The sequence below is a fragment of the Teleopsis dalmanni genome, chromosome 2 (genome assembly GCF_002237135.1).
Source record: "Teleopsis dalmanni isolate 2A chromosome 2, ASM223713v2, whole genome shotgun sequence".
NCBI classification, from domain to species: domain Eukaryota; kingdom Metazoa; phylum Arthropoda; class Insecta; order Diptera; family Diopsidae; genus Teleopsis; species Teleopsis dalmanni.
Genome location: NC_051847.1, coordinates 132621140 through 132641944, shown reverse-complemented (window position 1 = coordinate 132641944; position 20805 = coordinate 132621140). Strand labels below are relative to the sequence as shown.

Here is a 20805-nt window from a genome sequence, read left to right as displayed (position 1 = left end):
CAGGAAATTTTTCACAGAATTGTTAGAATAGCTAAACAAATATTACTTTAGATACGGCATTCTCATAAGCAAAGAAAAGCAAAATTATGTTACAAAAACTGTATAGTATCGACATAACATTTTGAAATGGTTGTCAATTTTTATCTTTTACAAAGATTTAAATTGAATTTACCAAAGTTTCCATTATCAATAAAGATTGATAATAAGAAAAGCTTAAGAGTTAATCAAATATCTTGTACATTAAATAAAAAAGCTAAAAGCAGGTAGAGAGAGAGGCACGCTACTCTATATAATAGGCCTTATAACAGACGAATACGTCTAAAGATGTGAAATGATCTATTAATTTAATTACTTTGTTTCATTAGTTCAAAAAATGTTCCTTTAAAATATGTTATGACATCAAAGACTAGTTTGCCTTAGTTCATTTTTAACTACTTGTAGTGTAAACAAACAATTACGACGTTTGATTCCTCAAATCTCTAAGGGCCTGTAAATAAAACAGCAATTTAACTTTTAAGTTAAATGACAATATTGACTTCGACGAGAATTTTTTTTTTAATTGAGTAAAAGTGTGCTCAACAAACATAATTAATCTTGGATTTAATTGAAAATTCAAAAAATGCTACGTTTAAAAAATACTTAACAATAAAATGTGGTAATCCTATCGCGATCTAGAACTAATATAATATTGGGTTCTATCACTTAATCGTAATAGCTTAGTCATTGTTGTTGTTCGCTTATTCTAAATAAAATTCGCTTAGCCAGAATAGTTGTCGAATGGAACTCATTCCATACACATTTGTTACATACATATTTCCAAAAAAGAAAAAAACAATGACAGAAATATTATTTAAATAAATAAAATAAAACCTTTGAGTTCTAGATTTATTATACCATATCTGCAAAAAATTTCCTAAGCTAAACTGAATTAAATAAGTTTATTATAAACCTTAACAATATTTCTCGGTTAAAATCTTCAAATCTACTTTGGCTCAGTGAAAGCCTGATATAGGTTGTAGATTCACTACCTACCAATCGCAAGACAACCTGATAAAATAAGTGTTAGTGTTCTTGAACCCCCATCTTTTAAAGATGGTAATCAATAGAAACTTGTACAATTCAAAGACTAGAAATTTTATTTACGGACACGTTTGAGAAATATTGATTTAAGAAATTCATATACAGAAAGAAGCCACTTAAAGTGTTACAAATAGTAAGGATTAACGATGAGCATACATCAAAATTGAAAATTGACAGGCTATCCTACTTATCACTATCTAATCTTAGAGTAATCTCTCTCCACACGGGAAGCTACGCAGATCTTAGATCAATCACTGAAAAATCATGAAGCTTATAGGCAATACATGAATTAGTTAATGAGATGGGTGGGACCCTGTAGTACCCCCAGCTATCAAAGAGTAAAAGTGCCCAGTTGCGCTGACTCGAAAAAAAGGATCAACATACATACATACATACATCAGTACTTCAGTTTATTCAACAAAAAAACGTATCGAACTCAATGAGATGCTATGTAGAATATTCGTACTTATAGTGAAATTGTTGAAAGTGTAACCCAATGTACTTAAACTGATCAACGTAGATTTGCAATCTATAGTATAACGATAAAGAAGAAGACACGGTATATGGTATAGTTAAGAGAAAGGATTAAAAATATAAAAAATTTTTATAAAATATTTATAAAATGAATATATAAAAATATTTTACATTTGTGATATAGTAAATAGGTTATGAGGTTTTTATGTACAGTCTAAAATAAGGATTTTTTGTTTTAAGTTAAGGATAAGTTACAAAATTTTTCCCATGATCATTTACTGAAAACTTATATTTTGAATATAAAAAAAGGTTGCTTCAGAGCCACTACATACTTTAACTGCCAAACAAAACAACGACTTCAACGTATGGATTGTTATATTCGTATTAAAATATACAAAACGACACATGGTTTCAGCATCCGCTCGTGGTCATTTGCAGAATTTAAAACAGGATATATCCTTTCATGTTGTATATTGTATATATACAACATGAACATTTTTTGAATTATATATTTTTAGAGAAAATACTTTCGTCAAAATTTTTAGTGATACGTAACTAATATAACATCATACTGTAACATCAGTTTGGCTATAAATAAATCTACGGGGTACATGACCAATGCCATTAACTTGTTAAGTAGTAAAATCTATATTAAAGCAAACACAATATTTCGCTTCCATATGCAGCAATGATATGTTAACACCATAACAGTCTATGTATGAATAAAAAAATTATATCCCATACTAAACGTTTTATCTTATCTAAACAATTATTATTTTTATATGCAAAAGCAAAGCGATCAATTCAACAATCAAATATTAAAGAGGAAACCTGTTAGATCTAGTTCTCTAGATTGTAAAAATATTACGAAGGTAATGGTAAGACTAGGTCAGGGTCAGTTCATGCAGCTTTAGGATTATATTAACATCAAAAGTTATAATATACATATGTATAACATTTTAATACAGCTATATACAGATGTTTAGTCAATACTACATGGCATGCGCAAAATTATGAAAATTATCAAAACCTCAACATATTTTTTGTTGGGAGATAAAACAGAAAGAAATTTTGTAAAATAGAAAAACTGATAAACTTTCTTGATAATATTTTAACTTAAAGGATGTCTAGAATGCGTTACATGGATTTTAAATATGGTTAACAGTAATAGATGTGCTATTATAGCAACAATATTATTTTTATTTAAAAGAAATTAAAAAATTCTTAATATTATAATTATTACTGAGTTAGTTTTCAAATAAAATGAATCAATTTCGTCAACAGCTGAATTAAATTACAAATAATTATTCAAAATTTATAAAATTTATAAAATTTATAACTATAAAATGCGCTCACTTCTTTTTTAATAATTTTTTATATTTATAAAATTAAATTTGAAATAGTTAATTCTCAGACAACTTGATATTTATTGACATTATTACATATACATGCAGGTATACATACATTACTATAAGAATAAAACCAATTACAGTAGCAAGAGTAACAGCATTATTTTTATTTTATAAATAATTTCGTAAATGAACAAGAAATTATTTATATTTATATAACCCTTCACAAAATAATTTCAATGTTAAAATATATATATTCATACGATTGTGGTAACTCCTAATATTCAACTCTCTCATCTATATATTCTTAATGCTAAGTTAGTCCGTGAGAAGCAGTCAAAATGAAAAAATACAAAAAAAATTTTAAACCCAAAAATTTTAACGAAAGATAAAAAAGGGCTATAAAATTATTAAAACACAAATATACATACATAATATAGATGTATGTATCTAGATTTGCGTAATAAATATCTAGTATTAACCGTGCTAATTGGCTTCAAAAACATTACAAAAGTTCTGTATAAACATTTTCAATGTTAATAAGTGCTAGCTAACAGCAAAAAAAACTTCATTGAAAGGCCGGTGAACCACACAGATTGTCTTTGGTAATATTTTCCACAATACAAAATAAATATTATCAAAATGTACTGTCTTCTTAGTTAAAAAGTACCAGCTAACAACACTTAATAATAAAAGAATAACGTCGCAACAGATTCAGTTAACAGCGTGTCAAAGTGCCAGCAAACAGCACTTAAAAAATTAAAATATATTTTTGTACAAAATTTTTGGAGAAGACTTTATGTGAGCACTTTAAAATCTAAAATGGGCTAGCTAACAGTAATAATAAAATGCAAAAGTGCAAGCATAAATTCACAAAAGTGCAAGAGTAACTTCACTAAAGTGCTAGTCAGCAGCACTGAGAAAGTGAAAAAAATATTTACTGAAGTCAATACCAACAGCATTCATACAACAAAATAATTTACAAAAAATTTAATATGCTTGCATTTTTCTAAGCTAAGTTATTCAGATAACTTTATAGCTTGGTAACTGGAGAATGAAACCATAACAACATATAACGTATTAGTTAAAGTTGCTTAGAATAGCTGATTTTACCACAATCTATTGTCAAATCGCAATGCTTATGAATATATAATCGTGTCCAAAATTTTTGAAGAAAACCTCTGTGTAAACATTTTCAATGTTAAAACAATCACAGTTAATTTATTTTCTACTGTTCCACAATTAAAAATTTTTAATAAAAAGTATAATAGCACGTTCATTTTTAAATAATATACAATTTAATATATACAAATATAATATTAATTATTTAGAAAAAATAAACAACTTAAATTGCATTATGTTTACAAAATGCCATCAAAAAAACAAAACCGAAAAGTTGAAAATAATTGAAAATACTGTAGCAATTAAACCGGGCTTGCATGCTCAAATAGTTTATTGACTGAGTTTATTAATAAATAAAAATGTATTGCAACAACTGACTGACTTACATTTCGTGTAACTCACACCAACTAAAATACATTAAATGGTCATAATTATTTCAGACAAGTCAAAAAAGAAAATTATATACAAAAAAAGTGACGCCAAGATACTGAAAATCATAAATTTAATTGCATAAAATTGTGCATTTATTTTTTTTTTTGGTTTTTTGTTTGTATATTACATGAGTTATTTTTTCTTTTAAATTTTACTAACATAAATACAATTTAAACTATTAGTAAATATTTATTGTATAAATATAAATTCAATTCACAGTCGTCAATTGAACGAAAAGCAACCGTTTTCATATTAAATAAACATGAAAATGGCAAGAAATGAAATTTCACTCATAAATAAATTGCACAAAAAGCACAAAAAGTTCAATTTGCAGCAGCAAGTGAAACCTAAATTCGCATAGATACATTTTTATATAAATAGAAAGACAATATTTTTGCTAATTGTAGATTTCAGAAAACATAGCACAGACAAAGCTAATATCAGCATTGGCGGCTTACAAGAAATTGGCAACAGGCAAATAATGGCAGGCAACAAATAAGCCGCAAAACAGTGGTTAATAAGTTGACGAAATTAGACAAAATCGTTTGTAACGAAACAAGTATTTAATTACTATTAACTTGTCTAAAAGTTTACTTATAACAACAATACCATACACTGTATTACATTTGAACTGCGTGACAAGTTTGTCTCTAATTACCGATAAGACCAACTCTCGTATGGATGGGATGAATACTCACTACTCTATACTCTATTCACAGTACATCAACGCATTTATCATGCTTAAGTAGTTTGGATTGCAACATTCCGCAATTATTACAACTTTCCAATGATGGATTTGTGATAATTTCAAATGATTACAACAATACTGACAACAACAACAACAACAACAACGTTTGCATTAAGCAACAACATTTTTGCCTATTTTTATTGATGATTATTTTGATATTACGACAGCAATTGCCTCAATTGTTGTCAAGATATTAAATATCTTAACTATATTTAGTTAAGTTAAGTTTATATACATATACATATATATCTGTACGTAGATTGTTATGCCTACATATGCATTTTTCTCATTTGAATGGTAATTATCAACTTACGTATATATCATGAATTTATATTGAATTTACTATAATTGAAGAATGCAAAAAATGATTGACCTGCACGATCGATGAAGCGATCATGGATTATTATCACTTATAAGGCTTCAATTATTTTCAATTCAGCTAAGTTCAATGCTCTCTTATGAATAAAAATAATATTATACAATATAAATTAACTTATTTTAGATAGTAACATGTAGAATTAATTACATGTTAATATCATCAAATAAAATATATATATGTGATTACCAAATTTGAACGATCTTAGAAAGTCCTAAATATGTAGGCATTTAAATGAAATTAATCAAAATAAATCTCAATAACATAGCTCAATTTACTCAAATTCACTATAAACAGTTTTATTTTAATTAGAAATAAATTTTAGAAAGTTTAAATGTACAAAAACTTAAGGAATTACTAACTTTATAAATGGTTTATTTTTCGAGCCTAAAAGTTGCATTTCTTAAGAGAATTTATAGCTTTTTGATTATTAATATTTGTTATCTCAACCCACACCGCTTAAATTAATTACAAAGGCTCCTAAGTTTGTTAGTAGCAAAAACATCTATAAAAACCGAGATGTTCCTGTAATTCTGAAATATAATTCTGTATATTTGAAAAATTAATCCACTTTCTGCGGTTCTATTAAAGCAAACTGGAGATATTAAAAGACTGATATTATCAGATATTACAAGAGTGATATTACTATCTTCTAACAAATCTCATTCTAAAATAGAATGAAAGATTTTAGAACTTCTATTCAGTCAATAATAAATTAAATTATTATAAATTATATTACAGTATAGATGTAAAAATATGTTTACCGGGCTTAATGGAGCACGTTAATTTACATAACTTCTTCATAATATATGCAATTATTTATATAGATAGATTGTAAATAAAATGTTACCAAAACCAATAGTGTATTTAATCAATAAAGTGTGGATTAAAGTAAGTTTAAGTCGTCTGGAACAATTGAGTTGCAGTACTCATTCTATCGACAAATACTATGTAACAGTAATAACTTCAATTGACATTTAAATAACTTGAGTCTCGTTACTGGCCTACACAATAAATGATATGGCAGATGAACTAACCAGGTAAGAAATAAATCCATTCTTAAGAGAGTATTGATCTTATTAAATATTGTTTAAGAATTTAAATAATATTTAAGGAAATTTATTTATCTTATTTATCTTTATTTATCTTATATAATTTCTCTTAGTTAGCTTAGAATACTATCTCCAGTAATAGTGCAGTAGATTTTATAGGTAGCAGGGTACCATTATCCCTTCTAATGTAAAAAAAAATTTTATATTTAATCTGTGAGTCTATGTGCTTTGAGAAGTTAATGGTAAAGCAGAAAATTGTATTTAAAGATATATCTATCATTATTAAAACGTAATAAATTAAGTGGAAAAATTTATTGCAATCTATAATAGTATCCATCATTAGTGATCTTTAAATAAAATTCTTTAGTCTAATTTTATATTGCATCTTAAGTCTTGTTGCAAGAAAGTCATCTATTTTGACTATGAAGCAAGTAAACTCTTGAACAATCTAATAACGTTTTTAATCATAACGATATATTCAACTATGTTGAAAAAATTTAAATGTAAAAAAAATTTAAATGTATATATCTCTAATATGTATTTTATTCATTTATATTAACATATACGAGTACATATTTATATAATTTACAATCACATGAGTATTGAGTGAATTCCATTAGGAATTGGAAAAGCCAATCTACACATATGCATACCTTTAAAATTTTTAAATTATTAATAATAATGCCTCATTTCATATGAAATACGGTAATTTATATTATCATTTTCTGCAATTTAAATAGCAAAATAATTAACAAATATTTTACATTTTTAAATCTATGTAAGATTTGGATATAGCAAAACATTATGTTGGTTGACTTTATTTCTATAACTTAAAAGAAAGGTAAAAGTAATGACAAAATTATATACACTTTTTATTATTTAAAAGTTAAAATTAAAATTAATTTAATTTGTTTTTTAATTAATTTAAAAATGAAAGTTAAGAAATAAAATGTATCTCTTTTTAGTTTAAAATTAGTTGTTGTCGTCGAGGTACATTTATAATAAAACAACTTTTAAATTAAATATACGTTTAACTACAGTAGTACCAAAAATCAAATTCTACCAAAGTACTTGATGAAAATTGTGAATTTTAAAAGCATGCTCAAAACATTCAGTCTTACCCCTTTTACGTCAACAATTCGCGACATTTAGTTTTTGACTCTCGTCCTACTAAAATATCTCTTTTAGAGTAGCATAACGGATTCTATATATCAATATATGATATTACAAGATCTATAATAATAATCGTAAATTAATGTTTAATAGATTATTACAAATAGCACGAAAAGTCCTGCCTTCTGTTTTTAACTGGTGATATCCGCTTTGTCCGAGTATACAACATTTATCTTAAAGGCATAATCAAAAAAGTTTAAATGTGGATATATGTGTTAACCAAATGCATATATTTACTTAGGCAAACGAAATAAATAATTTCTTTCTAGAGTACAATATATATACTCTAGAGCTATAAATATGAGTACAATGAAATATACATATATTTAGCCATCTTTAAAAATAATAGAACCCAGTATTGTTTACAACAGTAGTTTGAAATTTGAAGCTGCTACCGACCTCAGTTACCTAGCAAACCATTTAATAAAATTATACAACTTTATAAATTATAATCAGAAGTCAGGTTGACAATAGAAGCATGATTTGAAATATTTTTGGATATAGGCGTCAATACTATCTAAGAAAAATAAAAATAACTAAATAGTACAAGTCTTTGATTTCACTCTTCATCCTACATGTTCTTGTAACATAGCACTGACAAACGTAGAAGCTAAAATTGTTGTAATAGTATTTGAGAGAAGAAAAATCCAAGGAATGATATATGAATTTTTTGCTTAAATATGGTCTGCAGATATCTGAAGAAAGTATATGAGTTGAAAAAATGTTATAAATAAGTATAATATTAAGCTTTTAATAAGAGATAAGTGATCTGGAGCTTCTGTAAAATAATTGTTTAAACATATATGAATAATTTATCCTTGAATACCTAAAAGTGAGCAGCACCAGGTTTAATAAATGTCAGGAACAGACTTGTCATTCAAAACATATGTAACAAAAAAGAACCCCTTGCACGATACTAACTTTTATTAAAACCCTAAGAATTGGCTTAAGTAACTGCGATTAATATTATATTAATAATAATTACTATTGACACATTATTAATACAAACTCAAAACCACTAAACTGAGAACAAATAACGGAGTCGGAGTATACATACATTGTGAAACAATTAATTAGCACTGACAGTAACAAACTCCCAATTGTGTTTAAATTTGTTAGGAAATAAAAAATAATTGCAAATCAGTGGTAGGTTCTACATCATTCATGATAGTCTACAAATATAATTACTTTCTCAATAAAGCAAATTGAAATTGAAAACGTTGAAAGGGTGCTATGGATGACGGTATTTGAGGAGTAACGGTAACAAACTCGTGATACTGAAACATACTCGAGAAGAGTAGCAAATAATTGAAATCAGTCAGAAAGCATGATATGTGATCCCATAATATATATTATATTATCCGAAATATAATAAGAGAAACAAAAATTTTTCATGCTAATGTTAAATTCTATTAGAGCTTCTTCTTTAAATCTAAGATAATTTCTTTATAATTATTATTACTTTGTACTCACAATATTTATTATCACAAATTTAAAATGAATTTTATTTCCAATTATTTAGTTTTGATAATTAAATACATCCGAAGTAGTTATTAATATAAAAAGTGTAAACATAAAGGTTTTCTACAGATATATTCAAACATAATGGCACTTTTATTCGTCTCATCTAGGATATAATAGAAGAGTGTTTATGCTTATAAAATATTCATGTAAGTGGGTCGTGCGAAATTGTAAACTATCCATTCCAAGTGAATTATTGGACTTATATCTATATAAAATAATTTAGTACATAACGACTTTAATTGATCATTTTCGTACATAATTTATAGTATTTTCTACAACAAAAAAATATACAGAAATTAAAAAAAAACCAAACGAATAACAAAAACAAAATAGAGAGTTAAAATATGTAAACAATGTTGACGTTAACAAATGATTATTAAGATAATAGACCAAAAAAAAAATGATGATTGTGATAATGATAATTATAATGACATCTCATCATCATCATCAGCTCTGTTGCTAGACAAAGCCAGCAAGAACCACATCAGGCATAAGTGGCACTAACTGTGTAAGCAACATAAGAGGAATGTAAACTTGCATGCAGGTTCGTCCAAGAAAAGCACATTTAGAGAAAAAAATTATAAATAAAATAATGCACAATAGAGAAATGCTAAAATATGTTGGAAAAGGGGGCCTAGCAAAACGTGTAAATAGTAAGTAGTAGCATGTATGCCATACTCGTATGTAGAAAATCAGTGCGATAGAAAATTGGTAAAAATAATAAAAACAAGTTACTGAACTTTAACGTGTTTTTTCCGGTATGCATGCAATTCTGATTAGTAAAATGAAGAAGAAGAAGAAAAAGAATAGAAACGACATATGAGCAACTTAAGAACTTTTATCACAAATTAACATTAATTTTAGCCTTGCACGTTAGATGAAAGCTTTTGATTTTGAAGAAGTAAAATTGAATGAAATTTATTTTAATATAATCAGTTTATTTTAAGTTTACACGTGGGAAAGCAAAAAAGTTTCATTAAAAGAAAAATTCATTGTAAATAATAAAAACCAAAAAATTTTTACAGAGCAATCAATTTATCTTTTCTAGAAGAAAAAAGTAATTGTAACGCATTGTGGCTAAACGTCTTAAGGACTAATTTTTTAAATGATCTCAACTAATTTGAGGACGCGCCCATCTGAACAATATCTTTTGGTTCATAATGGTTCAAAATGGTTTTAAGTCCTTGGAAAATTATGGACGGAATTATAAAAGGCCATCAGACCTAAGTGGATCTAAAGAATCAGAATGATAACCTAAAAATCATCGTATACCAATAAAATTAGTTAAAATTTGTCTCTTTTTGAATCACTATTATATATATATATAAGACCACATAAAAGTTGGCTCAACATGATTTGAACATAGCTAAGATGGAGTAGCTCAGAATAAATGAGGACCTTAACACAATAGCTTTGTGGAGTTAAAATTTTTGAAAATTTGTTAGGAATTTTTTTATTAGTAGGAAAATTTTTTTTTGTACAAAAAAAAATCAAAAAGGTCTTTCAAATTTCATACAATTTTTCAGTTTTATATTTTTTCAAAATATACATATATAATTAGTGCAATAATTATATCGAAATATTACTTCACACCCATTGGTCATGATTTTACAAATTCAATAGATTGAAAACTGAAGCGTGTGGTGAACTTAAGAATTCATAGTAAATACACACGAAAAAATAGATGTATGCTAAATAAATGTAATGTATGTCTAACTAAATCTTGTAATATATCAACTTTTTTTAATTCACACTCTTTGAATACTGATATCTCTAAACTTCAGATTCATACATTTGTAACATCTAATTGGGTTCAACTCAAACCCATTATATATTATTGGAAATATTTATTACTTATAAAATTAGAATAATTAATTATTATTCTAATTTTATTTTTAGAAGAACTTAACAGGAATCCATACCATAAATAATTGCTTGTGGTAGTTTGTCTTATAAAGGGCTTTACTGGCATTCTAAGAAATCTACCTGTTGCAATTGCATACGCCACTTTTAAGAATGTTAGCTGACAGCTACTGTATGTTTTGGTAAAGCGGGTAATGTTAATATAGAAAGCAGTATTTGGAATATTTAGTATTTGGAGGACTATAATAGCAGAATATAAGAAATAGAGAAAAACATTTAACATATTAAAAATGAAAAAATATATATATTTTTTTTTTTATAAAAAAAAAGCATCATTTATTAGTGTAATTGATCCAGACATAAAAAATGTTCCTATTTAAAACTATTTCATTTAAAATTAATGTTATTCTTATATTTCTTTTCATTTATTTATTTATATAATTCTTTAAGGAAATGTATACCTTTTTATCAAAAAAAAAATCCTTAGCATCATTATGAAAGTAATCGACCCAGACATTAAAAAGTCCCTATATAAAACTATTTCATTTAAAACTAATGTCATTCTTATATTTCTTTTTTTATTTATATATTTTTTTCATCAAAAAAAAATCATTATTTATTAAAGTAATTGAACCAGACTTTAAAAATGTGCCTATTTAAAACTTATGTCATTCATTCAAACATCCCTTACTTATTATATTTGTACGAAATAAACTACACATCAACGAAGTTCAAAAGTATATTTGAATTAATTATATCAATTAAAAATCGGAAGAATGATTTCACAAAAATGCCAACTAACAGCACTAAAAAACGATAGAAGAGATCAATTTTACAAAAAAATTCTGTAAAAAACCTTTTTACAAATATTTTCAATGTTAAAAAAAAAAGATAATGGGAAATAGAAAATTTTCTCTGCTAAGCAATACGTAACGGTCACAGCAGTTTGAATCATGGATATTCAAAAGTATTAGGTTTATTATGTTAAGCCACCCTATTCCGCCTCCATTAATTCGTTCACATGCACATTTTATTACAAATTATTTCATACTTTTCTGCTTTATGAAGTTGTTTTCAATTTTGTTTTTTAATAATTCTTTATTCGTTGTTTGTTTTTTTTTTCTTCTTAACTCCAGAAATAACTGCAGCTTGCAGTTATAACAACAAATACGAGTGCAGCCCACATAGGCAAAAGAAAAAAGGAAAAAAGCATGCAATTGCTAAAATAAGAAAAACTATTTCAATATTTTCACTTACCTTTAATAAATAAAATTGCCGTTTAAAAATCCAAATATTGTAATCGTTTTCAAACCGCACTGCTCCTCACTTCATTGCCCACACTTCTATTCAAACTTAGTAAAATGGCAACCAATAGCAACAAATTCAAAAACAACCAAAGAAAAAAAATAAACACCAAAATGTTAACTGGATTTAGTAGCGGCTAAAATCTAATACACACACACACACACAGAAAACAAGATCTCAAGACCTTTTTTTAATTGTTGCCGCAAGTTACAAGAGCTATTTCTGAGTTGTAACACTTTTTAATAAAAAATTAAATAGAAAATTATATATATGAAAAACAAGTATTAAGCAACATTTAATGTGGAAATATACTTTAAAAATTATAAAAAAAATTGCTCTTGCCACAATTCTTTTGGCTGGTTTGTATTTGGTAGCAACGTAAATTGCTTATTTTTTTTATTTATGTTAAATATTCTCCAAGTTTGCCGTCACTTTAAACTGTAAACACCAACACAAGAAATGGTTTTACATTTTTATTTTCAGTATTTTTTCAAATTAAGAATTTTTTGTTATTTTAATTATTTATGTAACTTTTTTGTCATATACACATTTTAAATGATTAACAATCTACTAATTAGATTTTTCATAAGTTGTTAATTAAATCATCCTTATACATATTTTTAATAATAATATTGTATGACTTAATCCTCCAACTTTGTTCTGTTATACATGATATGCGCGCCACCGTCGCGTACAACGTCCAACGCCAATAAGAGCAACAAACAGAATGAATCCGGTCTGAGCAGAAACCAAAATATGTTTATTGAAATGCTCTCAAAATGTAAAATAACAAGAGAAAAATTTTGTAAACATAACAGGGATGGCAACAGAGTCATTAGTTGGCCGCTGTTATAAAAAGTATTGTAGTAAATATACTTGTTACAGAGTAGCATTTATTACAGTTATTTATTTTAACTCGGAACTGTTATAATTTTATAAAAGTAACAAACACCATGTATTACAACTGAAATATGCAAGGGGCAAGTGTCAAAATTTAAAAACTTCTATATACAAGTACATATGTAACTATATTATTATTTTATTAAATTAATTTTAACAATAATATAAATTTTTTATACACATTATTATGAACAAAAAAAAATTCCAATTTATCCATCATAAATATTGTACTGACGATAGAACAAAGAGTAGGACGTATTGTAATCGTGATGATGACTCTTAAGGAGAGTCAAATATATAGAGTATAATAAAAAATATTAAACGTTTAATTATTTGAACAAGAAGGGATCTACACCCAGATTAAAAGTAGTAATAACATGTATTTTAAAAACTAAACATAAACATTTAAACAGGCTACTTGGCTTAAAAAAATTATAATGTAATTTATTATATTCAGTTAATAGGTAATAACATTATATAAAAAAAAATTGAAAATTAAAAATTAAATAAAAAAATTCAAATAAAACCCATTGAAAATAAACATAATATTTGTACATATTGACGATGAGTTTGTTCTCACTTCATTTTAATTTATTTACAGTAGATATCCCTCTAGAAATTTCGTAACCCTACTTATTAAAGTGTAGTTCGACAATACCTGAATTTAGCTTGTTAACAAGCTTAAGTATCTTAACGCTATCCCCTAGGCACAACTTTATTCAGCATGTAAATTACCATTAAAAATAAAAAAAATACCATTAAAAGGCACCGCCAGCTTAACTGTAAACTTAAGATTCTTTGCTCTAAATGCTTTATACGGGAAGCACTCAGATACTTCTATCTACAACCTTAGTTCTCGTGACCCTGGTCACAGAATCCACAATCCACACCAACCACCAAACAACCAAACGCACTAAGTATCTTTATCTTTCGACTCTTTATCTTAACACCCTTTTCTAATTACTGGAATAAATTTTAATAGTGAAAATGTTCTCCATTTATTTCTAAAAGTTTTTTTGCTTTTAGGAATAAATAAATAATCTTTTTTTTTTAGATGAGATCCATTTGATCAAGGACTCTTTTTTTATGTTAAGGTAATAACTTTACCACCCACTTAGTACACTCAATGTCTCTAGAAGCTTTTTTTTAATATTACAATAAACTCTTTGTCAGACATTTAAGATGGTATTATCTCATACTGTGTCTCTACTCCCTTATCTACGCTCATTTAAATGAGGAACATGCATCCAGTGTAGCAATAAAAAGTTAACCCAAAAATATCTTAGAATGAAATGAGTTTAACCGACAAGTAACTACTTATCACTGTTTGTATTTTTCAGCATATAGTTTACACACCTATAAATGTCGGACAAAGGCCTGCTGAAAATAACTTTGTTGCAAAGCTCACGTCTCCTCGGAAATGACGATGCTTCGGTATAAAGCGAAATGATGCCTAGTCGTTCTGTTAATAATAGTTTTATAATGATGATACAATGTCGTAGTTTTAGTGTCGCTTTATTGTTAACAGGTTTATCAATCATTTCGTTCATAAGAACTTGTAAAGGTTATCGTAACGTTTTTATAATATAATGTTATTTTTATTTGTATATATAATATATATATATTTTTATATATATTATATATAAATAATATATAGTAACGGGGCAGTAATGTAGCCAATGAAGCTCAAACCGCAGCTGAACTACATAGAAGTGGTGATATGTACAAAGCTACTAGAAAGCTTACTGAAAATAACACCAAATTTTACAGTAATATGTTAACAAATGAACGTTCCGAGGCTCAATTGAACTGCGACTGCGATAATCATTCTGAAAATAGCAACATTTCCACCTCCAGCCCCGATATTGCAGAGATCATAAGTGCAATAGAAACACTAAAGAACAGCAAAGCATCAGGACCCGACGGTTCAGCACCGGAACTACTGAAAACTAACCCACATACAAGCGCACAGATCATCCACCCGTTAATAGAACGTTTTTAGCAGTCAGAGAACTTTTCATCCAAAGTCACAGAGGGTATTATCATAAAGCTTCCAAAAAAGGGCGATCTCACAGAAAGAACTAATTTGCGAGGCATTACTCTGTTGAACATGATTAATAAAATAATAGCACATGTCATGACCAACAGACTTTCAACAGCATTAATAGCAACGTTGCGCAGAGAACAAGCTGGATTCCGCCCACACAAGTCTTGTATTGATCACATAAACCGCCTAAGAGTAATCAGCAGTCTGTTAAATGCAGATGAACTTTATATTTATTATTTATAAACTTCGAAAAAGCTTTTGATACACTATGTCACACCGTCATTTCGAAAGCTTGTGTGATCTCGATTACGCCGATGACTTATGTCTGATGGTACACAGTTATAATGATATGTCTCGCAACCTTAATCGTTTGATAACTACGGCAAACAGAGCGGGACTTAAAATCAATGTTACCAAAACAAAAGTTATGCGCATTAATGCTAGCGTCCAAGATCCTTTTATTATAAACAACTGCTGTCTTGAGGATGTAGAGTCTTTTGCTATCTTGGAAGCATCATATCAAAAAATGGTGGATTCAGTGCGGGCATTTAGAACCGTATCAAGAAGGCAAAACAAGCGTTTGGTCGCTTAAATAAAGTCTGGAGATCATCTCAGCTATCTCGTTCGACTAAAATACGAATATTTAACTCCAACATAAAATCTTGCCTTCTACCTATATGGATGCCAATCCTGGAATACTATGGAAAACAGCATCAATGCACTACAAGTTTTTGCAAATCAGTCATTACGCAAAATTGTTAAAGTTTTTTGGGCAAATACAATTTCAAACGATCGTCTATGGTCTCTAACTCAGCAAACACCTATGAGAAACGAAATTAAAAAGCGTAAATGGGAATGGATCGGTCACACTTTGCGTAGACCGATTGGTGACGCCAAAAGAATGGCGATTGAGTGGAACTCGATGGGTAGCAGAAAAAGGGGCAGACCTGCTCTCACCTGGAGAAGACAAACCGACACGGAAATGTCACACATGCGGAAAGGCTGGGGAGTGTTGAAGCTATTGGCCACCGATCGTACCGAATGGAAGTTATTTGTTACAGCCCTATGCTCCTCCTAGGAGTAAAAGGATACATATATATATAACGTTTTTATGAGAATTCCAAAAATTCTGATAAGTATTTTAAAATTAAACCAAATTTCCTTTGATAAATTAGTCTAGAATATATAAGCTACTTCAGCAGTCAGCAAATTGTGGTTGATGACACCACAATAGCTTTATTATTCTAGTAAGTCTCTTTACCAAAAAAAAAAATAAATATAAACCAAATAAAAATGTAAAAACCAATATAAAAAGTATTGAAATAAAATATTTTTAAACTTATAAACCAAAACGCTAAATTAATAGATATAGGCATTTATTATAAATGTTGTTTATATAATCAGGAATTCGGTTATTGCATAACACGGTATAGAAGGAAATAAAACTATACCAAAACTTTTACAAATTGGTTAAAAATATATTTTTAAAAAGTGTGTATATATTACAGTTTTAACATTGCATACAAAACCTCTAGCCTACGATGCTACGATAAAGTTTTTAAAAAATAACAACTTATTATATTTATTTTTAGCTTACAAATTATATATACAAATACTATACTAAAATTTAAAAAAATATATATTTTGAAAACATTTTCTTGTTAAAAATATATTAATTACTTAAACATCGCTAAATGAAATATACACAATATTTATTAAAGCTAATCAATAATTTTAATTAAAATTATTCCATTCTTTCTATGCTATATCAGAAAATCATCATCTGTTTCGGTATTTAAATTTGATAGCCAAACCAATGTTGAAATCGAAGGGGGAGGAGTTGAAAGTCGCTTATCTGTAGCTGAGTGCATCATTTTAACACAGTTTTTTAATTCTTCTTCAGAACTACTTGTATCCGAGGATAGTGTAATTATGTCAGCAATTTTAATTTCATCTGTATTAGGTATAGTTATAGGTTCAGTGAAGTTCAAAATTTCATTCTGCACTAATTTACTTCTGTTTCTTATATTTTCCACATCTTGTTCTTTTGGCCCAGATTTACTACTGTTTTTAGAATGATTTGGTGATACAACCATATTTGAAGAATCTTTGTTACTAAAACTTTTATTTTTCCCATCAATTATTTTCGGTTTTAAAAAGGTTGTTATAGAAGTTTGAAATTTTCGCTGCATACTGCCATACGTTTCTTTGTATTTGTACCATTTCTCTGGTACATTCGGTGTTGCGCTGTTACCATGACCAGTAGGTACAGTGCTTATAACTTTTTTGGGTTTTAAAAATTTGACAAACCGTTCCAATTCAAAATAACTTGAATGTTCCGAATACTCAATTGCAAATATGTTAATTAATTTCCCATATTGTGGCTTTTTACTTATTTCCCAACCACTAGGACGTAAGCCAAGCAATATATCATATTTATCATTATACTGACGAAAGTATTCATAAAGTTTCTGTAAATAAAATAACGAAAAATTAAAATTAAATTGATCACAAGAAAAACTTTGATAAACTCACTAAATATCCTGTTTGACCCAGTGGAATAACATGCATATCAGCGTCACAAGGATTATCACATAAACGAGAAGTAAATTTTTGTATTTGCATAGCGTCTAATGCTTTTCTTCGATTAGGGTCAGCCCAAACTTTTAAATCAAAGTGGTTTGCTACTGCACACCAGAATTTTTCTTTACCAATCACATAAGTGCCAACCACATATAAGATGCGTTTGTCCATATTTCTTTGTTGGAACTCCTCTATGAGTGAAATAGTTTTATAAATACTTTCATGTTGTGGACAAAGTGCATAGTCTGTATTCAAATAAGTTGTATCCAAATATATTGTATCGATATCATTATTCCAATATATGGGTTCCGATTCCATTTCTGCACAAGCACGGAAGTCTCCTGTGTGCAAAATGCATTTTCCATCAGTTAATTTGAAAACCAACATCATAGCACCAGGACAACTAAAAGTAAATATATTTTGTAAATAAAAAAACGTTGAATTTTGATTGAAAAACCTTTCCCTTAACTTAACTTAACATTTTTCTTATTCAATTATTGATATTATGATATGACTTATCATCACTAAACTCCTCTCCTGTGTAATTATAATGGCCCATAGTGTCAACTAGATGCACTTGTCGTAATTAATCACTGTCAAGTCTGGACTTCATGCTAGATAGGATTGAAGAATCTTCTATACACAAACTTTGGTAAGTAGAATACTACTTCTTAAACTGGACAAATTTATGTTTCAAAATTAGTTGTTAATTACAATATTGTTTCCTACCCAACTGATATTTTCTTTTCTAAAAAGGATAACAAGTGAATTTGTAATTGTTTTCTATTTTTTGGCCGCGACTGTAGAAGGGTCAGTTTAGCAAGATTGTAAGTTTATATTATAATATACCAAGATCGCAAATTATCTTAAAACAAGTTTAATTAGAGACAAAGGGAGGTGCTTTAATGAGAAACTATCGGTACCGATAGTGACGATGTTGATTTATTGGGAACATTGAGAGTAACGGATTATTTATAACCAGAGTTGCGAATCCGTTCTGAGCTGGGCTCTTTTTTGTTACTGGAACTTCAGCTTTTTTAGTGTAAATAAATTTAACTGAACATTCTCGAACCACTGAACTCACCTACTTTAAAAACAACTGAGATGTATAATCCTGATTATAATTCAGCATGAAGTGTTACCAGTTTATGACAAAAATAATAAAAATAAAACGAAAATAAAATACATATAATGAGAAATTATATGAGAAATATCATTTAAAGCAATAAGAATATCATATCATCTATAAATATATAAATTAAAACATAATACGTACTGATTTGCATTGATAGCGGTTACCTCAACATCATTAATAGTTTGCGGTACCCCTAATTCAAGCTCATGAAGATATTTTTCATCAGTGCCTATAAACTTTTGAACTAAACGACCTATAAAAAATTAAATAAATTAAAAAAATTACTTTTACGTTATAATAAATCACATTATCTATATACTAACGTGTTATAGGCGTCACATACAAAGGCATCGCAAATTTTTTTGTTAAACCCACATAATGATCGGCATGGAAGTGCGTTAAGAAATAATGCGTAACCCCCGGAATTTTACCAAATTGAAAAGCATCTACTGCGAATGTGGTATGTTCAATGGTTTTATAATTTGGAATAACACGCGGCTTTCTTTTACGCGTCTGTTTGCCATTGCTTTGCTCTTCTGCCAAAACATTTGCGTCGGAAGCTTCCTTACCGTTTAGCATATTGTAGTTATCAGGATATACTTCAATTGAAACCATAGGTTCTCTTGGGTTTAAATTTGATGTTTTTTCCTGTGTAGTTATTTTTATTTCCGTAGTTAGTTTCGTTTCCAGAGTTTCATTGTTTTGATTAATAGATGTGTTATTAGCACTGATTTGTAGCGATGGCTCGCTTTTAATACTTCTTAGTGGCAATAGTGGCTGATTAGATTCTTCATCTGTGCATAGATCAATACAATCCACTACATTCACTGATGTTTCTTTTCCCTTGGTTGCACTTTTCTTACGTGTGCTTCTCACTGGAGCCTTTTTGGCCGTTGTAGTTGCGGCGTTATCTGCAATTTTAGCTTTCAATTTGACTGGTGTTTTCCGTTTGGGTTTATTAGCATTAACAACAACTGCACTTGTTGTTGTTGCATCCGACTCAGTGTCATCAACAAATAAACGCTTACGACCTTTCCTTTTGACATTGCACTCTCTTTTGGGATTTTTCCTTACACTTGTTACTTGTTTGTTTTCTTTTTCAAATGTTGTCGGCACTAAATCATGATTTACGACAAAGTTTTTGGTACTACTTTTAAAGTAACTATTAATCCGTGTTTGACTAGGGGGTAATTCCTTTTTCTTTGTTCTGGGCTTCTTTGTTATTGTTCCTTCACTATCTATCTTTTTGTCATTTGTTAATGGTGTATTGATATTTATGATATTCCCATTACCAACATCCAAAGAGACTTGAAAATTATTTTGATCATTTTTCGTTGATTTTTTTCTAGTAGCTTTTGCTGATTTATCTGCTTTTGTTTGTTTAATTACTTTTACTTCTATTAGTTCACTAATACTGCGTATTTTTAATCGCCCTATGTCCTCCATATCCCTTAAAACACTTGTAGAAAAACTAATAACTGTCAAAACACCATGGAAGTTTTGGCGCTAAGTGAGTATAGTAGATGAGATACTCGCCATCTAAGCAAATTTTATAAATTTGATTTATGCATGAATATAGTTATAATTTTCATACATATGTAAAAAACACCGAATGCGTAATGATCGATGTGAAAGATATATA

The 20805-nt window shown here is 28.1% G+C and overlaps 2 protein-coding genes and 1 long non-coding RNA gene across 3 annotated transcripts in view; 1 reads left to right on the top strand and 2 right to left on the bottom strand.

Annotated features, from left to right (window-relative positions):
• The window catches only part of LOC119675028, a 112918-nt gene extending 99700 nt beyond the window's left edge, over positions 1-13218 (bottom strand). Inside the window, exon 1 of the long non-coding RNA XR_005252218.1 lies at positions 12451-13218. This is a non-coding gene — a long non-coding RNA (uncharacterized LOC119675028). The remainder of the gene's footprint in view (positions 1-12450) is intronic.
• The window catches only part of LOC119675015 (DNA cross-link repair 1A protein-like), a 367032-nt gene that overhangs the window by 308228 nt on the left and 37999 nt on the right, over positions 1-20805 (top strand). The gene's annotated exons all lie outside the window — the stretch shown is intronic.
• On the bottom strand, positions 17137-20713 carry LOC119675014 (DNA cross-link repair 1A protein-like). The gene is made up of 4 exons (XM_038086182.1): positions 19487-20713; positions 19305-19416; positions 17981-18431; positions 17137-17916 (listed from the first exon to the last, which is right to left on the bottom strand). The coding sequence occupies exons 1-4, from the start codon at positions 20607-20609 to the stop codon at positions 17209-17211; spliced, it is 2394 nt and encodes a 797-aa protein (XP_037942110.1). The 5' UTR covers positions 20610-20713; the 3' UTR covers positions 17137-17208.